Source organism: Phaethon lepturus, unplaced genomic scaffold (genome assembly GCF_000687285.1).
Source record: "Phaethon lepturus isolate BGI_N335 unplaced genomic scaffold, ASM68728v1 scaffold5468, whole genome shotgun sequence".
In the NCBI taxonomy this organism is placed as follows: Eukaryota; Metazoa; Chordata; class Aves; order Phaethontiformes; family Phaethontidae; genus Phaethon; species Phaethon lepturus.
Window position 1 is genome coordinate 21,219 of NW_010559591.1, and position 12,273 is coordinate 33,491.

General features: G+C 43.8%; 1 protein-coding gene across 1 annotated transcript in view; it reads right to left on the reverse strand.

Annotated features, from left to right (window-relative positions):
• MAPK8IP3 (mitogen-activated protein kinase 8 interacting protein 3) overlaps window positions 1-12,273 on the reverse strand; it is a 39,242-nt gene that overhangs the window by 14,386 nt on the left and 12,583 nt on the right. Inside the window, exons 4-11 of the mRNA XM_010293391.1 lie at window positions 11,074-11,131; window positions 9,938-10,090; window positions 8,290-8,371; window positions 6,356-6,507; window positions 5,678-5,734; window positions 4,993-5,163; window positions 3,294-3,420; window positions 174-269 (exon numbers count right to left, since the gene is read on the reverse strand). Of these exons, the coding sequence (XP_010291693.1) occupies window positions 174-269; window positions 3,294-3,420; window positions 4,993-5,163; window positions 5,678-5,734; window positions 6,356-6,507; window positions 8,290-8,371; window positions 9,938-10,090; window positions 11,074-11,131 (896 nt within the window). The remainder of the gene's footprint in view (window positions 1-173; window positions 270-3,293; window positions 3,421-4,992; window positions 5,164-5,677; window positions 5,735-6,355; window positions 6,508-8,289; window positions 8,372-9,937; window positions 10,091-11,073; window positions 11,132-12,273) is intronic.

Below are 12,273 nucleotides of genomic sequence, written 5' to 3' on the forward strand. Positions count from 1 at the left end.
TTCCCTACATACACTAGAAACCACTATTCAAAAAAAGGAAGCAGAAGATAGAATTTGGAATATATAATGTAAAAAAAATGGATTGTTGTAAAAATTGCACATTTAGCAACAAAAATTCTTTGCTTATTCCTTGCCCCATTTCTGGACTGGAATGGTATGAAGAGACAATGTACCTTCATAGTTGGGTCCTTCTCTACTAGTGGGCGACAATATACAGGCACAGGGACGTTTTTCATGCGAGTGTCTTCCTGACCACCATTGGGACTCAGCTGTGGGGGAAGGGAAGACAAAAAGACAGTGCAAAGCTGTAAATACCAGGATACGGTAAGAAACTTGTAACCAATATGGCAGAACCAAACTTACTAACTTCACAGTTGGGCGCTGCTGAGGCTTCATCTCACATCTTGTATGAAACAGAGTACCTACATGGATAGGAACAGCCTACCCAAGACACTGCTTCTCTCACCATGATACGGTACCCCAGTTATGGTCAACAGAGGCTATACACTGCACTGCTGACAGAGAAAGAGTTGTGAACGGATGCTCCCTGCAAAGAAGTCAGAACACTGGTGTCCCCTTCCACCAGGGCCTGAAACTCATCCACTTTCGAGCCACATTGCAAGACTCCTTCCTTTCAGGTGATCTTTGACCCATTAAATGAGTCATAGGCCAACAAATGAGGCTGATGACATTTGATTTTGTGTTACTGCTGCGGAGAAGTGGGAGCAAACTGCACTGCATTTGGTTTTCAGACTAAACAATTGGTAGAGTATAAATTAAATATCTAACGCTCAAGCCCAATTATAGCAACAAAGGAAATAAAAACAAGTACTGAGCTCTGGACTAAGAAGATTAATTACTTTTGGTTTAGGGTAGGTTCTTTCAGCACTTTCACAGAATCACAGAATAGTTTGGGTTGGAAGGGACCTTTTAAGGTCATCTAGTCCAATCCCCCCTTCAGTGAGCAGGGACTTCTTCAACTCAAGCAGGTTGCTCAGAGCCCCATCCAACCTGACCTGGGATGTTTCCAGAGATGGAGCATCGACCACCTCTTCGGGCAACCTGGGCCAGTGCCTAACCACCCTCACTGTGAAAAGTTCCTTCCTTTTATCTCCCCTCTTTTAGTTTAAAACCGTTATAGACCCGGCTAAAAAGTCTGTCCCCATCTTTCTTCTAAGCCCCCTTTAAGTAGGCCTGGCAGCTGCAGGAAGGTCTCCTTGGAGCCTTCTCTGCTCCAGGCTGAGCCCCCCCAGCTCTCCCAGTCTGTCCTCCCAGCAGAGCTGTTCCAGCCCTCGGAGCATTGCTGGGGCCTCCTCTGGCCCCGCTCCAACAGGTCCATGTCTCTCCTGTGCCGAGAGAGCATGGATGCAGCACTGCAGGGGGGTCTCCCCAGAGCGGGGCAGAGGGGCAGAATCCCCTCCCTCGCCCTGCTGGCCACGCGGCTTTGGGGGCAGCCCAGGACATGGTTGGCTTCTGGGCTGCGAGTGCACATTGCCGGCTCATGACCAGCTTTTCACCCACCAGTACCCCCAAGTCCTTCTCCATGGGGCTGCTCTCCATCCCTTCATCCCCCAGCCTGTGCTGATACCGGGGGTTGCCCCGACCTAGAGGCAGGACCCTGCCCTTGGCCTTGTTGAATCTCATGAGGTTCACACAAGACCACTCCTCGAGCTTGTCCAGGTCCCTCTGGATGGCATCCCATCCCTCAGGCGTGTCAGCCACATCACTCAGCTTGGTGTCATCTGCAAAATTGCTGAGAGTGCCCTCGATTCCACTGTCTCTGTCATTGATGAAGATATCAAAGAGTACTGGTCCCAACACAGACCCCTGAAGGATACCACCCTTCACCGATCTCCATCTGGACATTGAGCCATTGACCACTACCCTCCAAACGCGACTATCCAACCAATTCCTCATCCATCCAACAGTCCACCCATCAACTCCGTTATCTCTCCAATGTAGAGAGAAGGATGTTGTGGGGACCGTGTCAAAGGCCTTACAGAAGCCCAGCTAGACAACATCCATAGCTCCTCCCTCATCCACTGATGTGGTCACTCCATCATAGAAGGTCACTAGGTTGGTCAGGCAGGAGTTGCCCTTGGTGAAGCCATGCTGGCTGTCTCAAATCACCTCCCTGTCCTCCACATGCCTCAGCATAGGTTCTAGGAGGATCTGTTCCATCATCTTCCCAGGCACAGAGGTGAGGTCGACAGGCCAGTAGTTCCCAGGGTCCTCCTTGCTACCCTTTTTAAAAACGGGTGCAATGTTTCCCTTTTTCTAGTCTCCAGGGACTTCACCTGACTGCCATGACTTTTCAAGTATCATGGAGAGTGGCTTGCCAACTACATCAGCCAATTCTCTCAGGACCCTGGGATGCATCTCATCATGTCCAATAGATTTGTGCATATTTACGTTCCTCAGGTGGTCACAAACCTGATTCTTCTTACAGTTTGAGGGACTTTAATATAACAATTAAGAATATATAAATATATAGTATTTATCAGTGAGCTGGAGAAAACTGAGAGCTGGATTAATCATTTACTATTTTTACAACCACATATCAACACATAGCTCTATGAAACAGAGAAGCTGTGTCAAAGGAAAAAGCTCTAGCCTGCTTGAAGATATTTCATCACCATTTGATGAGAACAGGTTAGTAAAGAGTAATTAATCTACATGCCAGACATTGGTGAGCATAAGTCCCAGTAGTACTAGACTCCAGACTGCTATTTTCTTCCTGTTAAAGAGTTTTAGGACCCATTATTCATATGTTCAAGATCTGCATAAAAAATGAGGTGTCTAATCCTTGATAGCAATCACAGTTCCTTTATGGCACCATTTCCTAAAGCTGTTTTGCTCTGTACTCTCTCCTGATGAGCAGCCTTTACTACTGAAAATCCCTTCAATCCAACTGGAAGGAAGTTTGCTTGCTTAAAATTCAGGGTCCTGACTTTACTCTTTGCCTGGCACATATCCCTCAGGACTGCAAACTCCACCAGTGCATGATCACTGCAGCCCAGGCTGCCTCCAATCTTGACATCACCAATTAGCTCATTTGCATTGTTGACCAACAAGTCCAAAGGAATGCCCCCTCCATTGACTTTGGTGGAGATACAGAGAAGATTAATTTAATGTGTGCCTACAATTATCATACAAATAAAACATGCATATGATACCTCTAAATTAAATATTTAAGGACTAAGGTTAAGGTTACCAGTGCGAGAGCTAGGTCTTCACTGGTTTCATTGTGAGGGGGCAACATTCCCTCAGCCTGTCCAGAGAGTGGTCCCTACCTGCTTGTACTTGGCAGGGAGGCTCCAGCCGCAGGCCTGCAATCTGCCGTCATCGTTGCGCACATGCTCCCGTACCTGGCGGTACTGCTCCCGTTTCTGCTCGCGACGTGCTGAGGATGTACAGTCACTGAGGAGAGAAGCAACAGCATTACTTCTCCATCTATGGTTAAAAAGAGAAGCTGAAGGTTTAGGAAGTGTCGCCATAGCAGGGGGAGGAAACACAAAGCAAACCAAATCCATCTTTGAAAACAGATGCAAGAAATCAGAGAGGAAAACCCTGCTAAGGAAGCCGACACAGGCATCCCCAATCTCTAATATCCTGTTACCTGAGCTATGTCGCAGGCCAAATCATTGTCATCCCCACTTCAATACTCCAAGAACCCCTCAGAAACAGGGAATCAATCTTCCATAAAATCTATCAATCTATGAGATTACACCAGTTTTTGCTTAGCTGTTACAATTTACTGATGTAACATCTGCATCAGGAAGGCATTTTGAGTTCTTCCCTTCTTCACTATAGTCAACTATTTATTTTTCTGTCCATTTTAAAGCTTTCTCTGCTGACAAGGAAAATATGCACTAACTGCTGTTGAAACTGCTGGTTTCAACAGAACAACTCCAGCTTTGCACTGGCAAAGGTTAAAAGAAAAATTGATCTGTGAGCTCTTAAAATCTGGTTTAATATAAACAAAGGCTGCACGAATATCAGTTCCAGCTCTCAATAGGTTTTTAAAATACCATTCCAAGCTATGCACAACATCAGCAAAAAATGATGACATATATACTTAAAACAAAAACAACCCCCTGCTAAAACAAAACACTTCCCTGCACATGCTTCCTCCCATGGGGAGAGGATGAGAGAACAAACAGCTTCTGACAGCGGTTAGTCACATCCTTTAATGCACTGCTGAAAAGCACTCAGACACCACACAATGACTATGATACTGTGATCAGATAAAAAGAACAGAATAAAGGCAGTGGGTATCTATAAAACACAAATTTACCCTTCTAAAGACATTTCTCCTCTCCTGATCTAGTGCCTTTCCAACAAATCCTTCTTACTGCAGAAGTTATAATACTTTACCATCATATTCTCCAAACTCCTTCCACAAAAACATACCACATATGAAACCGTATAACCTCATAATGGTGGAACACGTGCATTTTGAAGTCAAGTGAAGCACAGAAGAGTTTTCTCCCTTTATGTCAGAGGCATGAAGTATAGGGAGAAGACTCTGCAGTAGCAACACCATGATGAAAACCAAATACTGTATCGGAAATGTGCTGTTGAGAAAACTTTTGTCTTCACCTAAACTCCTTGTCAGTAGGGTTGGGCAAGACACTCCATCCTGCTGTCCCAATGCTGCCATCACACTCCACCACAACTTCATTCTATCGCACAGTCTGCAAACATGAGTGCAGAACTAGGATTGAGGCCAACTCAAGCCTACAGTGGTCCCTGCTGAGACTATCATGGTCTAAAAAGCCACGGCAGCAACATGTTTGGGAGGACAAAGTTTGCTAAGCCCATGTACATGGTAACTGATGAGTGAAAGATCAGGGAGATAAACCACAAGAGACAGAAATATATTAACATCACACAGACTTTTTTTAAAGCAGAAAACAGCTTATTTTAATAAAAAGTGCTATTTGGGAGAGCTGCAGGGGAACCTGGCTTGGCACACAGCACGCAACTCACTCTTCAGGGAAGAACTCCAGGGTGCGGCTGCCAGAGGAAATCTGGCACATGGTGTGACTGCGACGCTGGCTGAACCCGGCTGTTGTTGGAGATTTGTAGTGGATGTTCACAGATGGGTAGGTCCTCTTTGCTGGTGGGGGACTTGAGGAAGAGCTGAACAGACGGCTGAAGCTAAGGAAGGAAAAAGGCCAACAAATATGAGAAAAGATGCCTGGGGAGACTACATGCCATAGATTCACAACAGGGTAAGCAAGAGGTACACAATGAGGGGCTGTAAGTCCTTCATAAAAACTGCCCTACTTCAAACATAGAAGTCTTCAGTTTGATTGACGTAAGGTGTTTTCAGCATCCACAAACAGATACCTTCTGAAAACAGCTCTTTATTAAAACTGATTGTGAGCGTATGTATTTTTCCATCCAATGGAATGGAAATCAAATCATTCTTCACAAGTATCAAAGGGTACTTGTGATCTTTTTCAGATTGTAAAACAAAACCAATGTCGATGTTCAGATCTGATTTTAATTTCACTAAGGACAAAGGAAACTCGTGAAGGTAAAAGCGTTCAGCTAACAACAATTTTAGTTGATGTTTCATTAATGTCAGAGTCTATTAAGTTGTTGTCTAAAGTAGAAATGGCAACGCCTCCCCTTTTCTGAATCTTACACAAACAACCAAAGAACTTACAACTGCCAAATGGTGGATTTCTTCTTCTCCTGGACGGACGGGTGCTCACGGGATGCTCTAAGGACAAACACAGCAGAAGCAAATTAATTTCAGCATCTCTTACCCAAGTTTCTGCCAACCAGCAGGCCACTTCCATGAAGGAAGCCATGTCAAAATTCAGAATTCATTCTAACATGTTTCAAAACACAACAGAGGAAGTGACGTGCACTGGTCTTTAACGTAAGCACACTCAACCACTTTATATTTCAATGTTGACTGAAGTGCAAGTAAGTGTGTTCAATTTGAAGTTTTATCAACTCCCTGCAACATTATCATTGTTACAGTACTAGTCTGGTAACTACACACCCTGGAATTACATTCACTTCAAACTATAGCCTTTAGAATTCATTAATTAGAAGCAATCCTCTTCCCTATAGCTGCTCCTAGCTTAATTAGCACACAAGAAACAAGCAAGACAAACAACTGTCAGTGTATCCAAATATCAATGGCAACTCAAGATTTTCAGCCCAGGTTCAGGAGTAAGAGAGAAAGAATTAGCTAATAGAAGAGAAGCACCTACAGTTTGGAAAACTTTCAGCACTTCTCAACCCATATCTTGGCAGAGGTTCCACTGACTGCAAGGTCAAACACAGCCAGGTTCTGTCCTAAATAGGAATGTTCACCAACACCCAGTCTCACCTGATCATCTCTGTCCACCTGACAGCCTCCTGGAGCTCCATCAACCTCTCTTTGTATTGATTGCGCTCCATCAGAACCCGGGCCATTTCCACACGGGTGAAGCGGCGGCGCTGAGCTATGGGAATGTTGTCCTGCAGAGGGGAGGAGCACTGCTTCAGCCAACAAAAGATGGAAGGGGATTGTTGTTAGTACAGGGCAAGTCAGGAGACAGAAAGACCTATCTGTTAGTTCTCCTCCTGTTCTGTTTGATTACCCCAATTTCCCCATATAAAGTGCTAATTCTAGACAAGCGAGCTCCAAACTATGGCCCACGGACCTCTGGGGTGTTCTGCAAACCCACAGAAATTAGAACCATCACCAAACTGAAAAACCCACCCAGCGACTACTGCCAGCAAGGTGCTTTGATAGTCTGCAAGGAATTGTGAGAGTTGACAGCGGTCCGTTGGTCCAGAAAGTTGGAAACCAAAGTTTTAGTTCATTAGCAAATCCCATCAAAAGCAGCAGGGAGCACTACATAATGCCATCTGTCCCCTCAAATGGACTAGGACGGAGGCATTCTGTTAGTACACACTGATGAAGGTGCAGGGCACAAGAAACTAAAGAAAAGCCTTTTCCTCTTTGGTGACACAACTTGGCCTTCCAAGGAGGGCACATGTGGCTTAGGAGGTGACAGGAATGAGATTCTGTTTCCCTCTTTTGTGGAGTGGAAAATGAGAATGACTTAGCCAGCTGGAGAAAATACCTGCCCAAAGGGAAATCGTAAGAATTTTGGGAACTCATTACTAGGAAGTGGCACTGGCTTGTGCCTAGACTGTATCAATTCCCAAGTGAATTGGGATGTCGCTTAGCTGATGAGTACTGCTGAGAGCTGGAACAGCAGAGATTAACCAAGTCCCTCTCCAGCCTCCCTGGACTTTGAATAAACCTGTATGACCAGTCAAAACAAGAAGTGTATAAATGAAAAGGAATTTTACAGACTTTTTTTTTTTTTTATTTAAAAAAAAGACCTCCTGTCAGGTCAGCTTAAAAAAAAATCCAGTCTTCTTCAGCATTTCAGAAGAACAACTTGAAAATTTTCCTATCTACCTAAGTTCTCACCAGACCAAGTTCACCCCAGTTAAGGCTAGACTTAACCGGCTCCAATACCTTTTACAAAATATGAACACAGTAATAGTGAAAAGAGGTGTATCTAATTCCCTGTCCTAGCAGAGTGACATTTACAAGGAAAAATCTCTGTTACTGCTTTGGTTTGCCTTTTTTTTGGCCACAGTTGGCTTTTGCTGAAAAGCCTCTACCTCAGCCAAAACAGTTTGAAGAGCTGTCACAGAAGAACAGTCCATGAGCCTTCTCTGCCTGTATCCCATAACAGGCAGTACTGGCTTATGTAAAAGAAATAATGAGAAAAACAATGCCACAAGATTGGAATTACAGAACTAATAAAAGAAGGCAGTTACTGCTGCAAAGCTGTCTGTATAACCTGGATTTCACTGCACAAATGTCCTCACTCCTTACAGCTTCACTGACAGCATGGAGACAAGCTCTTCTGGAGAAGCCTGACTATCACAAGACCCCAAGAAAAACCACACTGCATACTAGACTGTAATTCAAAATTAGGGAGAACCAGCTAAAAAGGGAAGGTGCTGAGCAGGGCACCACTCTAGCACTGCTCTGCAGAAACCACATCGTGCATGGTATTGCCACTGTGTCAGTTGCTCATCGTTGCCAAACTATGGTTTGAAAGTCACATGAAGAGGTAATCTCATGGCATCTGTCTATTAGCAATGCTCATCGGCAACAACTCACAGTTCACCAGCTTTGCCCTCATCGTTAATGAAGGTAGATCAATCTGCATCTCAGGACTCATATATATGAAGTAATATAGAGTAAGTATATAAACCCCCTTTCCCCGCAGGCATTTTAGTAATGTAATATACCAATTCTGTACAGAGATAGCTGCTTACATCCTCCACCTCCTCTTTGGGTTCTCGTCGGGCAACAATCGCTTCAGATTTCACTCTAGGAAATAGGAAGAAAGGCATCAAACCAGCAAGTGATACCATGGCTGTCCCTGAGGTGTTCTGGGAGGAGGATCATCATGGGAAGGTCTGTCTGCATGCATCACAAGGAAATGTTTTCAAACTGCAAGCTAAAGTGTACAAATTACGATATTTCTCCCTCTCTTTTGCAGCATATTACTCTGAACAGCTTCATTGACATCACCCCATTTCTTTGGAACACTTGATGTAAGCACCGAAACACTGACCACTGGGACTTTCTATTTCACAGCCATAATCTATGTTCAAATGTTTGATGAGTTCTTAACCATGTGAAAAACGAGCCACTATCAGCAGTGAAAATGCTGGCTTAGGTCTGCTTCTGTTTTCAACACAGTGAAAAAAGCCTCTAATGTGAAGGGCAGTTTGCCATAATGGTAAAGAAGAAAACACGAAATCCGCGTTAAGGAAATGCTTCAAGTATTTATCCGAGTGCTTTTAATTTCTTTAAACTCCACACCAAGATGCAGTCATGCAGTCCCATTTGAAATACAAGCACTTTTATTAACAGCTGAGACATTGAGGAAAAAAAATGCCATCTCCATCTCCTAAAAAGGCACACTTGCCATTTAAAAGTCCATGTCCCTGCTGCATAATATATTAAGTATGTTGTGTATATTATGAGACACAAAAGGGCATTTAAAAAAATCAGACCTATTTCCACCGCTTGTGAGACTACTTTCATTTCAGACATTCTGAACAACAAAGGCACCAGTCTGTGTTATTCTTAGTGATTCCGTGCTCAGATTACAGAGGCAACTTTCAAGCTTCCAGCTGTAAAATAAACACTGTCCTCTGTATTGAGATACCACAGTGCAATGTACAGCTAGTCAAAATGTAATTATGTTGCTTTGAGCCCCGTGGGGCACCTTTAGTTCCATGGATGTGAAACCACCACAAGCGTTGTGCCAGGCATGCAGGCTTCCGTTCCTCTAGTCTGAGTGGAAAGAAAGAAGTGGGATCTCCCCAGGTGCTGTGCAGGACTTTAAAATCTCTGTGCCTCTTTTTCTCACCCTTAGCATGAACAATGAAACAATTAACAATACTGGCACTTAAATATTGTTTGTGGCAATCTGTATTAGCTCTTTCATTAAATGAATGGGCATTCATTCCTCTCAGAGCTGTCTTGGCTGCTGCAAGGATCAAGCTCTTGACAAGTTTCCCTCAGAACTATTGGTTTTGAAATTACCCTTTCTTCTTTTTTCTTTTTTTCGTTTTTTGAAATTGCAGATTGAAACTCTGAATGCTCCACTCTAGGGAGCCTGGATTTGCAGTTGCTGCTGCAGAATCCTAGTCCTGGAGAGGAAAATTCTGCAGGTTTTCTAAGGTTCAAGAACCCCTTTCAATCCAACAAAAACAACACTAAAAATATCTCAGCCACCTACCATCAGCCTGGAAGTGCTCTGTAAGGTATCTCTGAATTCCAGTGCTAACCTCCACCATGAGGGAAATAGCATAAAACTAACAGAGGAGGTGGGTTTATCACTCTGTCCTCCCACCTCCTGGGGGCAGGGTGTGAATCACTCACCTTTTCAGCTCCTCCTCCAGCTCTTTGACTCTGGTTTCCATTTTGGCTTTGGCCTGCTTTGTTGCTTCAAGCTCTCCCTTCAGCACTTCTTGCTCTCCAGACAGCTGGTCCACCTTGGCAATCAAATCATTCTTCACAACGTTCAAAGCATTTCTTAAAGGTGTGAAAGGGACAATAAGGAAAAATGCCCAAAACCAGCAGCTGTCCATAAGAGAGACCTGAAACTAAAGTCACAGGCACTACAAGGAGAGTTGAAACAAGTGTATTTATCCAGCTGTAACTCATGGAAAAGCAGATTTTGGCAAGGAGCTGCAGAAGAACAAAGAAATCACCACAACTGGTCATGATGAGGTTTGTCCAGTCCTCTATCCTGACTGGCAGACCAACATCTCCTTAAGAAGATGGCAGAATACTGCAGAAAGCAGGTGTAGGGTAACCTATCACCTGCATAAGGTTCAAATCTATTTTTAACAGAATGAAGATCTGAAACATGCCTTTCAGAACTGCTGTTATCTGTAATTGTGGATAATTGTGGATGATGGTGATATAAATAAGCATTTCCAATCAGCTCCAAAATACCTTAAAATCTTTAAAGTCAGCAGCTGCCTATCACAGTAAGGTCTCCAACTCTCCCCTGGGAGTACTCTGCATTCCTCTTCCTGGCTGCTTAGCTTTAGCATCTGGTTTGCCAGCCTTTCTCAAAAAAGAAGTCCATTACATTGTCTGCTTCTCCTTTATCAACTACTAAATCTTTGAAAATTCTTCTCAACAGTAAGACAATTTTCCTTCCAAATAGAAAACCTTGCAAATAAAAACTTATACAGAGCAATATCCTCACAGAGGCTCAGACCCACATCTAGATGCCCACTGAAGCGAATTAAAAGCTTGGCATTCATTTTAGTCGGGATAAGACCCTACCAGCACATGCCCAAGTGCCTGCAGAAAGGAAATAGTTAGGAAAGTCACTTAAAAGAGCAATTCTTCTTCTATAATTGAAGGAACAACAAGTATTCAAGACAACCTGTTAGATAAATGAGCAAGGCCCTGTGAGGCAGGAGTTCTGGCCAAGTCCTACTTCAAGACGACATCTCACTTATAACTAGGCAGGCAGTTCAGAGCACGCAACAGTTCCTTACTTGGTCTCCAGTAGCTGCGAGTTCTCCAACAGCAGATTCCCCACTTCTTTGCCCATTCCTGAAAAGAAAGGCCAGGCAGTTTTCACTTGTTCTTCTAGAAATATGAAGCTTGTGTGGCACTGCCTGACTCATGCTTGAGGAAGAGAAAACACTTTTGTTAGGTTTCCCTAGGCTTCTGTGTCCTGCTGTGGAGAGTGGAGTGCCTCTTGCTGAAAGACCATGCAGCACAAGCAAAGACACCCATGTGTTTAGAGCCCAAATGCAGACCTAGCTTCTTATCCCAACTTTCACAGACTCCCTTGAGAGGGTCAGAGAGGAGAGCTTCACTAATTCCAGTTAGGGGGAGTCAAGTCAGTAACTCCTGGTTCAGCCATGAGCTATTGCAACCACATTTTATCAACACTCACATAGAAAGAAGGTAGAATTCCACGGGTTTTTCACAGAGGACAGCAGAACACTGTCCAAATTGCTGTCCAGATCTACACATCAGTGATTTCTTTCTTGGCATAAGCCAAATTTTCAGTTTCTCAGTACAGATTTGAGATCATGGTTGTGGCCGGTTCATGCATATGAAAGGCTTCTCATTATTAGCCTTCCACCACAGCAATTTTAACAGGACCTAAGACTGTCCATTGCTCTATCTACCTTAACAGCTTTCTCACAGATGTTTAAAATCTGAAGTCTCAGTCCCATCACTTAAGACTCACACTGAAGAAAATATCTATATTGGACACACTGCACTTGCACTTGGGCGTCAACATACAACAACTAAAATATGCAAATTGGGTTGCAAGCACTTTGAAAAATCTGGGGCTGAGAGTGAAGGTTGGATTCAGTATTTCATAAAACCAAACAAAGGAATTTAGGGACCAAAAGCACATCTGGATTGTTTCCTGCTGCCAGGGACTTGCTGGCTCCCCGGGTCCGCTTCTGTCTTACAGTGGGGAATAGAGGCCATCTGAGACCTGAAGGCAGAGACCTCTCCCTGTTGGGGGACAGTGCTGAGAGTTGCAGCTCGTTTCTCACCACAGGTCCCAGAGCATGAAGAAGTCTCACAACCATCAGTGTTTGTGCTGTAGTGCTCCTTGTCCTGCCCTCTGAACTACCTCTTCCTTTACAGCAAAGACATCAACAGTTTTCATGATTCATTATTTGCTGATTAATTAATATTTGCAATAGAATAAAAACAACACAAACTTG